The 16,687-nt window shown below is 43.6% G+C and overlaps 1 protein-coding gene across 1 annotated transcript in view; it reads left to right on the forward strand.

Moving 5' to 3' along the window:
* The first annotated feature begins 477 nt into the window (after positions 1–477).
* Positions 478–16,687, forward strand: part of CCNL2 (cyclin L2) — a 60,476-nt gene continuing 44,266 nt past the window's right edge. Inside the window, exons 1-4 of the mRNA XM_085609558.1 lie at positions 478–850; positions 1,858–1,932; positions 11,816–11,925; positions 16,255–16,375. Coding sequence (XP_085465684.1) covers positions 605–850; positions 1,858–1,932; positions 11,816–11,925; positions 16,255–16,375 — 552 coding nt within the window. The 5' untranslated portion in view covers positions 478–604. The remainder of the gene's footprint in view (positions 851–1,857; positions 1,933–11,815; positions 11,926–16,254; positions 16,376–16,687) is intronic.

The raw sequence follows: 16,687 nt of genomic DNA on the forward strand, positions 1-16,687 counted from the left end.
AAGTGTGTGTCTTTGAAAGATACGTGGGTTACATTATTTTTGTGCCCATGACTTTTATATGCCTGTTTTTGATGGTATTTTTCAATTGTTTTCCCACGCAGGTTTTTGGGGGAACTGCACTCTTATATAGCTTTTCTCCCTATTACTCTCGATGCGAGTCTGATCTCTAACACTGTCCAGCTTTGATCATTTGAGAATTGTTCTATACGAAATCACAGAAGTAAATAAAAAACAAAATACAACTGTTAAAAACGTTCTATCGTACTGCGGGGAAGGCGATTAGGTCTTAGGTAACCGACGACATTACGCAAGGAGTTACTCGCCTAAGTCGTCACTGAGCATGATTCACCGACCATCTACGTCACCTCAACCGCTCCCTTGGAACAAAGACGTGACGGTCCCGCCCAACGTTTAGCCAATCGTCCAATCATACGAAGCGATACTAGGCGAACTGCAGCAGTTCCATCCAATCATCGCACCCCTTGTTAAACGAGTGGGCTAGGCAGCTCGTCCGAGCCGGGGGAGTTGAGGTAACGGCGTTGCGTGGCGTAAGCTGCCTTCGTTAGTTTCCCGTCGGAGAACGAGAGGTCGGTGCCCAGAAAAGATGACGGCGGTGGCGGCGACTCCCACTACAGCTGCCGGAACAGGCTCCGGTTCTGAAGGGATATTAATCGGAGATCGCATGTACTCCGGAGTGTTGATCACCCTCGAGAATTGTTTGATTCCCGATGCTCACTTCGCGCAGACCCCTTCCGTCAGCGACGGTTTAGGCCCAGAGATCGAGGGCGCGCTACGTAGCGTGGGGTGCGAACTTATCCAGTCGGCTGGCATCCTTTTGCGAATGCCGCAGGTGAGCATTTGGGAGGGCCCGTCAAGTAAACATGGTCACGGAAATAATTAGTATGTTTGATGGCGAAGTTAACCACCCGTTAATGAATTTCACACCGGGGTGGGGTGGATCCCAGCGACATGTCTCATCGTATTTTTTTCAATATTTCCGCCTGCGGTCAAAATGGCGGCCCCCTCAATGGGCCTATGTATAGCCTTAGGTCCTGTCGTTCTCTGTTAATATGAAGTTTGGTGTGCGACTTGGCTTGTTAAACTGCTGTCTTTGAGGTTCTTAGTTAAAAATGTATCTAGAATGATTAGTGGGCCTCTATCCTATGTGCTTCTTAAATCGGTCATAAAATGGCGGCCAAGAGTGCGGCCTACTCGCAGTTAAGGAGCCGGTCTGGGGCGGTTGTTCGCCGAGGGTTGAATCCCCATACTGCTGTCCCAATTTGCTGCATCTTTTAGGAGGGCATTTATTAAATCCAAGTACAGATATATAATAACCCGATATTTTGTTACTCTTCGCCAGTTGTCGTACACTTAATACCACGGAGTTGCGACTATACTAAGACTTTTCCTGAGTGTCTCATAACCCATACAGATGTTAATTTACTATGTAGACGTTCCTGTGATAGCTTCGAAGTTTAGTGTTTGAAGCATGCTTCGTTTATACGTAGTGTTGGCTGCATATTTTTAAGTTACGTGGAGCCGGAAACCCAGACTTGACTAATATGGTCAACATTCGTTGTTCCCGTAATAGCTTTCCTCCAGTGGATTTAGGAGGCTGGTTTCTCAGAAACTCGGCTGGCGAAGCCGCGTGACATATTGCATCATTGCGTTTATAATAAGTTTCGGTCAGTGGTATGCGGTGACGTGTCTAGAATGTTAATAGTATAGCCTTTTTAGGCCTATAAAATATTCATTTTAATTCATTTTTAGGCTCGTTTCCTTTGTTTTTGACCATATTTGTTCACGACTTATCTTTCGTTATGGAGTTTGCTCTCAACCTTTATTTGTATTTTCTAGGTGGCCATGGCGACGGGGCAAGTCTTGTTTCAGCGCTTCTTCTATACAAAATCATTTGTGAAACATTCCATGGAGGTAAGAATGACATATCGGTGATATTTCCCCCCCTCCCCCGCATTTCAGCCCTAATCTTTCGAACCCGTTGCTGTTTTAAAAAAAAATGCTGCACACCAGACTATTGAGCTAGTTTACAATTGTACAGTCCGCTCCCTTGTATAGGAAGTAGTTTCCATACTCACTTGCCTTTGCATGAAAGTGTAGAACACAATGTTTAGGCTGATTTAAACATTGGTTATGTTAACCTATTAAAAATGCAATTGAGTGCATGCCTGCCAAATATACTATTCTGGTTAGCCAGGCCCCACTGACATGTAAAAGTATCCACATAGTGATCTTCCGAAATAGAGGCGGGGAGACTTCTTTGAAGTCCCTTCCGACTCGCTCCCAGCAGATCTGAATGAAAAAGATTTAAGTATTGGCCCATTAGAGTGGCTGCTGTTATTTGTTTTAAGTTTAAACAGCACTATCTGCACGATGCTCCTTTAAACCAGAGCTTCTCCCCGTTAGTTTAGACCTCATGGTGTAGAATGGTCCGTGGACATCAACCTGGAGTAATATCCTGTTCCTTGCCATCTGCTGTCCCTGAAACCTTTCTTTACAGTGTACGCACCTTTCATATCCGAAGATTTTCCGTTTCTTGTCCTTACTCTGCTTCCTCAGTAGCAAATGTGAGCCAGAGGGCCAAAGTCTGGGGCAAGTGGTGTAACCTGTGATGTTGGTGGACCAGGAGGAATGTGTAATGTAGCTTTTGCTAGCGATGGTCTTTTGAGAACTAAACTGACATGAATTAAAGGCATCCTGAGAAAAATGGAACACTTGTCAACCGAGTACGTGAACCAAGTTGGTGGGCATCGGGGAAATTGTGTAGGTTGTTGGAGGAAGCCAGTGTGGTCAGTGAACCAGTTTTTCCATTTGAAGTAAGGCAGTAGCTAAAGAACCTTATTTTATTTATTTTAAAAGTTTTATATAGCGCTAGCTTGACCCGTAGGTATCGGAGCGCTTTACTTACATACTGTAAAGAGAAAAACATACGGAAATTGCATTACATAGTAGGCAGGCAGTAAGGAAGCAACCCAGGGATAAAAAAATACAGCATGGAAGATAAGGTGGTTAACACAGTCCACTCACCAACTATCTTTGAATGTCAAGAGAGAGGAGTAAACTCGGATATTGAAGTCTAGGTTAGTTGACATTGGTCGTGAAAGTATTTAAGGAGATGGATTTTCAGGTCCCTTTTGAAACAGGAGAAGGAGGGGTTGCGTCTGAGGACTCTAGGGAGAGCGTTCCACATCCAGGGAGCGTTGTCCGAGAACGATCGGTGTTGTGTGGTTTTCAGTTTCGGAGGAATAAGGAGTAGTGAGTTGGATCTTCTCAGCGTTCTGGATTGATTTGCTCTTACCAGTTTAAGGTAGTTAGGGGCCGGAGAGTGAAGGGTTTTGTGTGTGATGCAGGCCAGTTTGTAAATACACCTCCCTTCCATGGGAAGCCAGTTGAGGGAGTTGAGAGCTGGAGTCATCAAATCTTTTTACTCCAGATACGAGTCGAGCGGCCATGTTCAACACTGCCCTTAGAGGGGCTAGGTGAGCTTTTGGAGTCCCTGTTAGGATGGCGTTCCCGTAGTCGATTTTTGGAGAGAACTAGGGATTGGACTACTGTCTTGAGGTAATCATGGGGAAGAAAAGGTTTCAATTTCTTGAGGTGTTTTAGAGAGAAAAAGAGCACTTTTTGCAGAGTTTTTGATGTGGGCCTCCATAGAGAAGTTCTTGTCAAGGGTGATGCCTAGAGACTTAACTGAGTCGGATAAGACGATGGGGCAGTTTAGGGCGACCAGATTCTTGAGCCACTTTTGGATTGAATGATGGTTGCTTTTTGGGGAGAATAGGATTAGTTCTGTTTTATCTGGGTTGAGCTTTAAGTGGTTAGCGTTGAACCAAGTTTGGATCTCGGTTAGAGTGGCATTGAGGTGTTGGATGTCACTGGGAGACTTGATTTTGAAATAGATTTGGGTGTCATCAGCGTAAAGGTGGTAATTCACTCCAGCTTTTTTCAAGATGATAGTGAGGGGCACCATGAAAAGATTGAAGAGGACCGGGGAGAGGATCAAGCCTTGCGGGACCCCAAGTGTTTTGTTGGCTTCGAGAGACAGGAGTTGATTTTAATTTGTTGCGAGCGATGTTGAAGGAAGGAGGTGAACCATTTTAGTACTGTGCCATTGATGCCGGAGCGCTTTGACAAGGTCTCCAGAAGTGCTGGATGATTTACTGTGTCAAAAGCCGTAGATAGGTCAATAAGGATGAGTAGGCAGGCATCACCTTCATCTAAAGCCTTGTGAATATCGTCAGACGTTGAGCATAGCTGTTTCTGTGCTACAGCCTTTCCCGAATCCTGATTGAAAGGTGTGGAGGAGGTTGAACTCACCAATGTGTTTGAGTTGGTGGAGGACGCATTTCTCCAATATTTTTGCAAGGAATGGGAGGTTGGAGATAGGTCTGAGGTTGTTTAGATCATTAGGGTCTGTCCCTGTTTGGGAATGGGTGCGATTTGTCCAAGTTGAAGGGAGTCTGGGACACAGCCTGAGGTGAGAGGCGTTGATGATTTTTGTCCAGAAAGGGGAAATGGTGTGGTTGAGTTTTTATGATTGTGGATGGGGTCCATAGTGTGGGAGGAAGGTTTTAGGTTAGAAATTATACGGAAGACCTCATTTTCCGACATTAGCTCAGTCGGACCAATGCGCATTGTTTTTTAGCTGGAGGCAGGCCTGATTGTCCTTGTTAAGTGCTCTTTCTGAATGATCAGGGGTGGTTAGAGTGGGGCAGGTTAAGAGGGAAGGAGGGTTAGAGGTTTGGATGAAGGATTGATCAATTTTTGAGACTTTATTAGTGAAGAAGGTGGCAATTTCTTCACAACCCTCATTGGTGGCTTCGATTTCTTGAGGGAGTGCAGTTTGTATGGCTTTTGACAATGTTGAAGAGTTCTCTTGGTCTGTTTTTCGCCAGCTCTAGTTGGCTGCAGAAGAAAGACGCCTTTTCACTGAAAATGTGGTTTTTGTATGCTTGCCGAGCAGATCTAAGTTGCGCTAGGTGTAAGGTCGAGGGGTGTTTAGTCTCCAAGACCTTTCCGTTTGAGTTGACGCCTTTCCTCATTCAGATCCACGTTAAACCAGGGTTTAGATTTGGTTCGTCTCAATTTTTTGAGTTTGAGAGGAGCTACCTGGTCTAGAACCTGTCATTTTTAGGTCTCTCCTGACCCAGCGCATGCGCTGGTCTGGCGAGACTTATTGAGAGGGCTCCAAAAAGTGCTATCAGGCCAGCCTAGAGCTATAGTGCATGTGCGCGCGCGCCGCGCTTTACCGCGATTACTTTCACAGCCGCTTTGATGTTTGATTGCGGTCACTTTCGCGGCCGCTTTGCATAGCCAATAGGTCTCGCCTTTGGGACCTTATAAGTGTTTAGTTATGTATTAAGTGGGCTTGGACTATACGGCATAGACACTCTAATGTGAAAGCGACCAACGATAAGGCACCCTAATGTAGTCATGTTTTTATCATTTTATATAAATTTACTCATCCATCTTCACATGTAAAAACCTTAGTCTTGGTTTTTTTGTGGTTTCGATTAATTTTTGTTGTGGATGAGTTAATATTGTTGTTTAAAAATGAATTGCTTTAATCAAACTGGATGTCTAGGAATTAGCATCGATTAGTAATCATGGAATATTTCGTAATCTAGGGTGTTTAAGTGTGAATATCTTGTGTTGAGTTTATTTTATTGCTGTTTCTCCTTAAACCATGTTAATGTAATTGCTTGATGTACGATACTTTCATGACTTAATTGTCGAATAAAGTTTTTCAAAGGTTTAGTTATGCAACTGTTGCATGGCTAAACACTTATAAGGTCCGAAAGGCGAGACCTATTGGCCATGCCAATGCTTGTTGAGTTAGTGTGTAGTGAGGTCATCGGCCGTCAATGATGAGGGTTGGAGTTGAAGATGGGCATGAATCCTGGATTCGAGTTCGGATAAAGGGACTTCTTTGATATTTCTGGTCCAGTGTTTAGGTTTGTCATCACAAATAGGTTGGTGGAAGACAAGTGCATCAATCTTTAACAGAATGAGGTGGTGGTCGGACCAGTCAATGGGAGAAATCGCTCTGAGAGACCAGATCATTGTTGGTAATGATCGCATCCAGTGTTGCACCTTTGATGTGAGTTGGTTTATTGTAGAGTTGTTTGAGGTTATGTATTTCAAGTAGGTTGGATAGGTTCTGGGCAGTGGAGTCTTCTGGGTTGTTACTACAGTGGATATTGAGGTCACCCAGGAACACGTCTTTAATGTCTGTCATGGAGAACCCTCATATTAGGTCTGTTAGTTCTTCGGGGAAAAGGGTACGCTCTCCAGGAGGATGGTAGATAGTGTGGAATTTGATGGGTGAGGTGCCCTGGGCAGTGAGTTCGACACCCAGGTATTCAAACGATAGGTATTCTGCAGGTTTAAGTTTGGTAATCTGTATTCCTGCCTTGTGAATGATGGCTAGTCCTCCCCCATTTTTGTTCGGTCTGTCTTGTCTGATGATGGTGTACCATGGAGGGGTGAGAATGTCAAGAATGGGGGTGACGTGGACATTGAGCCAGGATTCAGTGAGGAAAGCGATGTCAATTTCTTCAGCGAGTAGAGCTTCAGCAATGTCTGTGGCGTGTTGTACTGCTGATCTGCAGTTGAGGAGCATGCAAAAGAGAGAACGGGGAGCCTCGATGATGATGGGGGGGGGGGGGAGGAGTAAGGTGGATAGAGTATTGAGCAGGAGGTCTAGGCGAGTGGACATTTTTAGGGATTCTGTTAGTGCTGATAACCGGGATGGGGAAAGGGGCTGACTTCTGGCTCAAAGCAAGGTAAGAGTCGTTGACCTAATCAGGTTTTGGTATCGAAAAGGGTTGGTGATCCCGGTTGGGTCGAAGGGCCTGACTTGCTGATGATCTGGAGGGACGAGGGGTGCACTGTGGGGCCAGGGGAGCGGTATTAAGTGGGGTGGGCGGAAATCTACCCGGGGAGAGGGAGCCCGGCGGCTTGGTCCTGTTGAGAAGATCTTGTTGTAAGTAAAGGAAATAAGCAAAGGAGTTAATTTTCAGCTCCATTCTGTTTAGTTGCTGTGCTATTGAGCTGAAAAGTTTAATGTTTTAGGCAGGGGCCGAGAATGACTTGGGTCTTTGGAGGGGGGTGAACAGGGGCCGGGGATTGGACAGTCAGTGGGATTAGGAGAGGGGAGAGGTTGGATGCGGGGAGCCGGATTAGTAATGCTCCCATTCAAGGAGTTCAAAGGAGGAGTAGAGGGTCTACTGTCCCAAGTGAGGGAGAGAAATTCTAAGTTAAGAAGTCAAGAGTTCTGGCGAATGTCAATGAGATTAGCGGTGGAGGCACCTTACTTGTAACTTCCTTCGCTTTGATATATCGGGGTGATAATGTCAGTTTACTTGCTTTTGCAAATCCAGTAAGTTTGGCCACGGCGAACAGTGAGATTAATTTGTTTCGCAAGCGCCACAAATAAGGCACATAAGCTAACCCAAAAGATTTCCCCCTTCACCGGGAAATACATAATAAAATGAAGTAGCAGAAGTCCCTTTATTTGTAAAGCGGAGGGGTTGGAGCAGTTGGCTGTCTTTCTCTCTGAATAAAGTGGGAGAAAAGAAAATGTCACCCAGTACTTGCAACAACAAAAAAATTCGCTAACGTTGCTGTTTTTAAATGGCAATCACGAGGAGGCGATGAGCAGAGCGCTGAAACTCTTAAGACACTCACCCCCAGTCACAGATCTAGGTTGAATTCATCATTCTTTAGCTCACTTCGCCACCCCAGTTCAGACCCAGCTATATGCACATCAGTCTTGACCCTGTGTCTCATGGGAACAGTGCAGCCTGAACTGCCAAGCTAGTCTTCCCTGGACCGGAAACTAGCATTCGTCTGCGATTTGTGGCTGGCAGTTGCAGGCAGCTAGTGTTAAAGAATATAATGCTTAGACTAAAAAGACTTACCCTGTAACAGAAGTAAAGGGGCCAGTCCTCGTTGGAGGTTACAGATAAAGACAAGGCGGTACTAAACGGGGACTAACCAGCCTATTAACAAATCAGAAGTCAGCATTTGTGAAAGACAATGGACAATATTGGCGGAGAGTGGGCATGCTTTTATTCCATACTCCAATACAGTATGTCACAGAGCTGCACATGCGCTGCTTAGGTTTGACCTAAAAATATGTGCAGGCAAATGAAGTGCCAGTATTTAAAGTTGATAAACTCTGCATAGAAGAGCAGAATTGTTTTGGGTGAATGTATTGAATTAGCATAGGCTTTCTGCAGCCATTTCAAAGTGAAGGGAGTCAGTGAGTAATGGCGACTGACGCAATGACCCCTGCTGTGTGGTGGTAGCAAAACGTGCCAGTTTACCAGCTCAATAGATTTTTGCTAACCACATAGTTTCTTGCAGAAACGATGGTTTAGTAAGATATAGCTAAAGCGTTGATCAAATAACACACCTTTTTTCGACAGCTTAGGCTTGGATGCTGGATTGTTCTTACTTGGGCCGGCCAGAGTTTTTGATGCAGGCTAAAGCCTGTGAGCCACAAAGTTCCCACTTTCGTCAGCCGCACACCCTCGACTGTTTGAGACAACGTTGTTGTTGTGATAGAGGGTTCATAGGAGCTTGTAAAGTTAAGTAGCTTGGGCACTACACCGCAAACATGGTTAGTGAAGTTCTACAGGTCCCATTAGCATAAAACCACGGTATCCTCCACTTTCTTCGTCAGCAGTTTTTACCCCCTCTGATACAAATCTACTCCACGTTTGTTACATTAATCCCCATTCTCCAACACCACATAACATTCATGCACTTCCTTGTTCTTAAAAGGACCTCTAAACTTTGATAAGTCTCCTCCTTATGCGTCCATACTTTACTTCACCCAGTCTCATGGGTCCATGTTGGTGAACTTAGAAACCTGTTGGTCTATACACACATGTTCTCTTGTGACCTCAAATGGTGAACTTAAAAAAACACTCTGCTTACTGTGGTGCTACGTGCCCATCTTAATTTTCAGCACCACGAACATTAGAACCACTCTGCACTGCCATTTGAACTGCACTCTTCACCATACGGTTTCGTAATGCAGGTGGCTTATAATGTGCTGTGACGTTTAATGCTATTTCCACTCAGTTCCTTTATCTCTCTTGGAGTAAGTTGACTGCTGATGTCTTGATACTTGGCAAATTCTTTATTCAGCCTCCCTTAGCGTGACGCCCCAACTCTCAACTGACGTTTTGAGAATGTCCCACATCAATCATTCCTAATAGAAACTCATGTATAACATTCAACCTATGTAATGAATACGATAGTATGGTGTTATACTTCTTGTACCTATTCATTGTAAAGCGTATTGAGTATGCTGTGTAATGTGCCATCATTTTGCGTAGTGTTGAATTGGTTTTCTTGTGTCTTGTGATTTCATATATCGAGCTGAGTGGATCTTCTGTCCTTGAGGAACACCATCTTAGCAAGGGGATGGAGGTGCTAGTGCGCGAGCAGCTGCAGGGGCATTTGACTCCTGCTTGTCTGTCCTGCCCCATGGCGAAGAACAAAGTCGGGATATTGGTAGAGGTTTGTTTGAATGCTGGGTAGCTGTTGGCCGGCAGATCGGACATCGCAAGATTTGTCAACAACCGTCTACGCCGTCAACTCCCTAATTATTGGTAGATAGAGACAGCAGCAGTATCCGTGTAGCTGCTAAGAATATAGACCGAATTCAAAAGTGGACTTCAAAGCAATGTCTGAGCCATTTAGTGGTTCAGTTGAAAAGGGTAAACTTTTAGAAGCTTATTTCTGTTTTATATTGTGATGGCCTTACCTCCTCAAGACTCCTTAGAGTAACTACACTGACAAGGCAATGTGAATACTCCTTCAGGGTGCCCGGTCTAAATTTTGTCCCATTTTCAGTGGATGCTGAAAAATGCATACATTTTGATTGCCAACTTGAGTCTCCTTAGGAATGTTGTCTCAGTTGACTACTGATTGGTTTATGGATAATTTTTATCCCCTTGCGGGATAAGTATTCCCTCGCGGGATAAAGCTTTGCTTTGTCATCCATGTTAATGTCGCTCACTTCACGAAGGATAGAGCTTAGCACTTGCCTTTAGTCTGTTTCCATACTTGATAATTCCCTTTCAGATGGAATTGAGGGAATTATCCATGCTTCAGTCTTGAAAAAGTACAAAAGAATTTCACACCAATGGATGTTACGATTGAGCTTGAGGTGTCATTCTCATATTTCAGGGCAAAAAAGTTTCTTGGAACAGTAGGTGAAACGTCCACTTTTCTTAGGGACGTTACAGCCATGTTTAAATGAATCCTAAAAACCTCACAAATTGGCATCCACTGGCACCATAATGTACCCAAAGTCAAATCTTGGGTTATAGATCGCTATCTTTTTGGGGAGCAAATAGTGTGTTTGCCATGAATGGTCAACCTTATTTATGACCTAATCCGTTAGATATATATTTGAAGTGAAATAAAGGGTATCATTGTTTTATCTGCATGTATGAAAATTGATGTATTGGCAAAGCAGTATTTAACTATTGTGGGATTTTTCATAACTTCTCGGTTTCCAATTGGCTCTGTAAGACAGCAGGGATCAGTTTCCACATTTACAAGTAATTGACAACGCAGTGCTCCTTTTCTGGCGTATATCGGGCCCGTTAAAGCCTATCCACAATGGTTCCCTAAAGCCTGAACAGTATGAAATGTTTTTCATACAGTACACAGTATTCATGTTGTAATTACTCTAAATAGTAATCAAAACCACTCGGAAAGAGAAGACGACACAGCAGAGCCAGTGTATGCAAATGAATCCATGCATTTTCCAAAAATTGGTAATGTGTACTCCATCATATCACGATTGCTACATAATGTGCCAAGAAAATATGGGCTCCTCGTCTATGGTGCATATGGATCTAACGTTCTTCCCAACGGAATCACGGTCCTATTTACCGGCATCACACCATAAGCTCTTTCCAATGAAATAGGCAATTATGTAGAGTAGAACAACATAATGGAGGGTGTGATAGCCTCTTGGTATTGTTCATTCAAATGGCGCTCACGCGTCGTGTAGCAAAGTTCTCCCTCTTGGCCGCATGGTTCATCTGCATACTCTTAGGCTCTGCTGTTTTGTCTCCTCTCACTCTTGTTCCTTGTGGTTTTGATAACTTGTTAGGGTTATTACACTATGAATAATACAGTGTATTCGAAGAAATTGTTTCCCGTTGTGACCGTTTTGTTGTTTTTATCGAAATACACTTGGATACTACGGCTTTTTGACAGCCCCAATATTTTGTTATGGCAGTATCCAGTGTTAGTATACCAAATTATATTTTAGAAACCGCATGATCAGTTAGCAGTTACTACGTTTATGCCAGAAACTGTTGACTCCTGTTCCTGTTGCATGGCAAGTTCCATCCTATTGTTTGAGAACCGTATTCATTTTCTGCGGACAAGTGAAAATCTTTACCGTTGGCATACAAATACTGCTGAAATGTCAGTTACAAATTAAAAATTGCCCACTTAATAGGAAGTCTGCTCCCTGGAAATGGTGCTTTGGGGTACACCTAGTGTCTTGAGTTAAATTGCATTTTATTCGAGGCCATCAAGTTTCCCCAACACGTTCGTTCATGTATGTAGTGCTCATTGCTTGTTCACATGACTTAATATTTCCATTTTGAGAAGTCTTGCATGTTCAGATGGGATGGGCATAACCGATTGCATTGTTTTTTATATTCATCGACATTTTTTCTTATCCCTCCTTAAGCTGTTGGAGGCTCAGCTCCCGAATTGAACAAAACATCAGTATGTTGCAATACTTCTATTTCAGCATGTGTCAATGGCCTGTGTACATTTGGCATCCAAACTTGAAGAGGCACCAAGACGCGTAAGGGATGTGATCAATGTTTTTCACCGACTTCGGCAATTAAGAGAGAAGAGGTGATAAGCTTTTTAATGTTTGAGATGCTTAATTTTCTTGGGGGCGGTTGTGTTTAAAATTGATAAAGTGGTTCTCGTTTAAGTATGCCTCGAAGTGTAGGTTGTAAGGTTTGTGGCTGCATTGCCACATGCTTGTCATTGGGTTACATTATCTTTCGACGAGTCTACCCGTTTTTTAAAGGGAAAGTTCGACCTGTTTGCTAATCCTCAGAGGAGCTGGCATCTTATTAAATGCAATTTACGATCAGAGCTCAAAATATTCAGAACCATATCTGCTGATCCACTTCTATTTATGGTAACCAAGTCTATGGCATATTTGTTAAACACTGCATATTGTTAGACACATACCTGTGGTGTCAAACTATTTTGCCCTGCTGCTGCATAGCCTCAATTGAGTATCCTGAATATGACTTGGCACATTTGGAGCAGAAATTGAAACTATCAATAGCGAAAGCTTGACTGAAGTGATATACAGGTCGAAACGTCCAGCAACACGGCTTTCTGACAAAATAAACATTTTTGAGCGGCCCAATATTGATAATGCTCTGTGGAACCCAAAGATGGCTTTAATAAATGCCATCAAACATCCTTGAGCTCAAGCAGTTGTATAAGGAGCGAGTAAATCCTCTTGTTGGATGAGACAAACTCGTGAAACTTTTCCCAACTAAAGGGGGGAGGTGTTAATTCACATTTTAATGAATCATGGGGTTCGCTCTTTACTATGAGACACATTTTTTTTTTTTTTTTAGATTGTCCCATATATTATACTGATAATTTTTTGTGTGGATTATTTTTTGGTCCAACGTTAACATGTTAAACCATAGAATCTATAGATGGTTTAGTTTCTAGCCTGTAATTCAAGTATTTCCATGATAGTCAAAATCGATGAACCTGCGGCACCCCGGAGCACTTAATCCAAATAGGTTCTTAAGTGAAGAAGTTCGCCTTTCTACGAGAAGGCCTTGAAATGTCACTTAAGAATGTCATTGCAACCCAGTTTTCGTTTCCATCCTGTAATGACATAAGCCGGGACTGTGAATATATGCTCTCAGAATATATATCTTTTTTGTAATACCACAGAAAAAGAACCTTCACAAACCCTTTTGCTATGAATAGACGGATATCAAGAAGTGCCTGCCCTGACGCCCATAGGCTGCCATTATAAGTATAGAAAAAGAAAACTGTCTTTAAGAGCAGAGACCACCAATAACCCATCATGCTCAACCAGAGGCAGTTACCGCAATTCTTCTTGAAGGCTACAGTAAACTGATAGTAAATCGTGCATGAGATAATGAGTCCACTCCACCGGGGAGGAGGGAGGGCTGCTTATGACTATCATTGAAATACCCCTACGAGAGAACTAGAATTGCAAGTAAGAAACTATACCTTTTCTCGTAGGGTATTTCCATGTATAGTCCTAAGCGATGAATGGAGTAGCAAGCTCATTTCCATGTGCCAAACTCAAAGATGACGGGCTGGAGTGTAGTAGTTGACCTCTGAACTTTGTGGGGCGGTCCGGTCTGCAAAGCAGTCCTGAGATGCGGACAGACCGGTGAAGGAGTTCCAGAAACAACAGCAGTCTCTGCCATTATGAGGCGATGAGTATTATCTGGGATGTTGTGAACGCCAGTTTCTGCAAGACTGTCGGTATTAATGGTATTGGAGGAAAAACTTAAAGAAATTTGTTCCACCAGTTGATCCATAGGGCATTCCCTAGAGACTGTGGATGGTAAAATCTTGAGGCAGTTGTGGCATTTTTTGTTCTTTTGTGGCAAACTGATCCATGGAACATGTGTCCCACAGACTGAAAATACTTTGCTTGACTTCTTTGTTCAGTACCCACTTGTGGTTGTTGTCGAAAACCCTGCTGAGTGTCTGCTTGGATGTTCTGTTCCCCTGGTAGGTGAGCCGCTACCAGTGTTGAGATTCCCTGCAATTAGCCAATGCCAAATCGATTGGGCTTCTTGTGACCGAGGTCTGGACCTCGTTCCACCCTGCTTGTTCAGGTAGGACATGGTGGTGTATTGTCCTTTTGAACAAACTGGTTGTTGCTCGTGAATGGCTAGTAAAAAAAAAAAAGCCTTGCGACCCAGGTGTACTGCTTGAAGTCCAGACGGTTGATGTACTTCTGTTCTCTGGAGGACCACAGGCCTGTACCTGTAAGTGATCCATGTGGGCTCCCCAGCCGAGCAGTGAAGCATCTGTGACCATTGTTTGTCGGCGGGAGTGGATGGAAGGGCATTCTGCACAGATTTTTCTGGGAGCACCACCACTGGAGAGATTCCACTGCTTGAATTGATAGTGTAATCTTGTTCTCCCAGTTCACTGAGAATTGGTTCCACTGGTCCTCTAAGCATTCCTGGAGAGGATGCATATGGAGGCGAGCATTGGGAGTCGGGAATATGCACGAGGCTATAGAGGAGAGAAGACTATGCCTTCTGATGGACTGGTTATCCACTGAAGGTTGTGACATTTTAGGAGAATGGATAACCGTTGTTCCTCCGAAGGAAACACCTTTTCTTGTAACATGTCGATGCTAGCTCCTAAGTAATATTGAGTCCGAGCTGGAGATGCTGTGGACTTTTGCATATTGATGTGTAAACCCAAGCAATAAAGCAGATCGTGGCAAATGCTCTTGGGCTTCCGTAAATGTGGATGCTTTGATCAGCCAGTCGTACAGGTAAGGATATACAAATATTTGTTTCGGACGGTGCGCTGCAATGCATTTGGAGAATGTCCTGGGTGCTGATGACTTGAAGCGGAATGGGAGAACCACATATTGGGAGTGATTCTGTCCCGCGACAAACCTGAGAAACTTCCAATGGGACTCTGTGATCAGAACGTGAAAATAGGCGTCGTGTAGATCTATCGAACAGAGTCAGTCTCCCTTTTGAAGTTGAGGATACATTTGGTGCAAGGCCAACATTTTTAATTTTTCCTTTCTGATCTACTAGTTTGCGATGCGAAAGTCCATTTTCGGCCTGGACTCGGGTCTGCCTTTCTTTTGCACTAGGAAATATTGGGAGTAGATACCTTGACTGCGTTTGTTTCGCGGTACAGGTTCGACCGCTTTTTTGGCAGCATGTGACTTCTTCCTATAAGAGCTTTAGGCGAGACGTGGATGCCTTCGGCGGAATGGAAGGAGGTTGGGCAGTGAACCTGAGACGATAGCCATGTTTGACAATTTTCAAGACCCAGGTGTCTGTTTTGCCACTCTGCCATATAATCTACAATGCTGACCTCCCCTGGGTGGGGAGATGTGAGGTGGTCCTCATCGTCAACATTTCCCCGACACCAAGTCAATGACCGCAAACATGTTGACGCCAACCGGGACCACAAGTGTTTTCTGGGTGAAAAACGCCTCTCGGACCTCCCTCGTCCACTGTGGGTGGAGGTAAGAGCTCTTTTGGGACATTTTCTTGCCCCTTCGCTCAGAGGTCTCACTAGCTACCTGCTGTTTTCTTCTCTTCCCTGCAGGCAGATCTTCTTCCTGTCACGGAGGGTACGTCTGGAGAAGTTTTTGCTGATTTCACAGGAGGTGGGAAAAAGGGAGGAAGGCAAGCAAAGAATACAGACTTCATGAGGGTTTTTTTTAACCTTTTTTTCTGCCACATCTGACATTTGTCAGAGAGGGCATTTTGAATAGGAAAGTAGTCTCTTTCCTAAGAGAAACCCTTTGATCCACAGAGAAGACGCGGAGTGAAGTAAAAAAAATAGTTAAATTGAAGGAAAAAATCGAACTAGTTTGAGTTCAATGCTCCACGGGTCCTGTCGGAAAGAGCTGGAAAAGCCTCTGGCTGAGCATGCTGGGATATTGGTGGTCTCTGCTCTTAAAGGCAGTTTTCTTTTTCCATACTGATAATGGGAGCCTATGGGTTGCAGGGCCAGGTACTTCTCCATATCTGCCTATTCATAGCAAAAAAAGTTTGTGAAGGTTCTTTTTCTTCGCTATTACAAAAAAAATATATAGTCTGAGTATATATTCACACATTCCTCCTTTTGCCATTAAAAGATGAAGAACTCTGACCTCTGTGGCCTACTCCTAGGATGCATAATGACATTCTTACGTGACTTTTCAAGACTTTCCCAAAGAAAGGCAAACTTCTTCCCATGAGAACGTATTTGGATAAAGTGCTCCAGAGGCCCCGCACATGGGCGGGGCTATTCATCGCTTATGACTATACATGAAAATCCCCTCCGAGAACCTTTCCACATCTTTACTGCTTGCTAAGCAAGTTGGAATGCAGTAATTAGTGACCTGATAGCTATGTTTTAATGATTAACCAATGTTCAGAGGGTTATTTTTTTAGCTTTATCTTTATTTTTCAGGAAGCCTTCCCCTTTAATTCTGGACCCGGACTACGTCAGCCTCAAGAATCAAATCATAAAGGCAGAAAGAAGAATCTTGAAAGAATTGGGGTTTTGTGTCCATGTAAAGCATCCTCACAAGGTGAGTTTCATTTATCCAGTTATAGTAACCTACCATGTTTTGTCAGTGTGATAGTTAACTTTTCACCCATTCTAGCAACATTTAAAGTGCTAATGTTCACTAGGCAGCTGCAAAGTATATTAAAGGAACTAGGTTTTTTCTAATTGCTTAGACGGTGTTCATGCTTAGTTAATTGCAATTAAAACCTAAAACTTTAGTTTGTTCGAAGCACTTAACAAATCTCGTCGCATTTGCGTTTAAAAGATCATGTGAGTCATGACTGCCTTTGGCCCTATTAGAAGTCCTGTTCTGTTACACCGTGGTTATTCCTTG

This window comes from Triturus cristatus, chromosome 1_2 (genome assembly GCF_964204655.1).
Source record: "Triturus cristatus chromosome 1_2, aTriCri1.1, whole genome shotgun sequence".
Taxonomy (NCBI): Eukaryota; Metazoa; Chordata; class Amphibia; order Caudata; family Salamandridae; genus Triturus; species Triturus cristatus.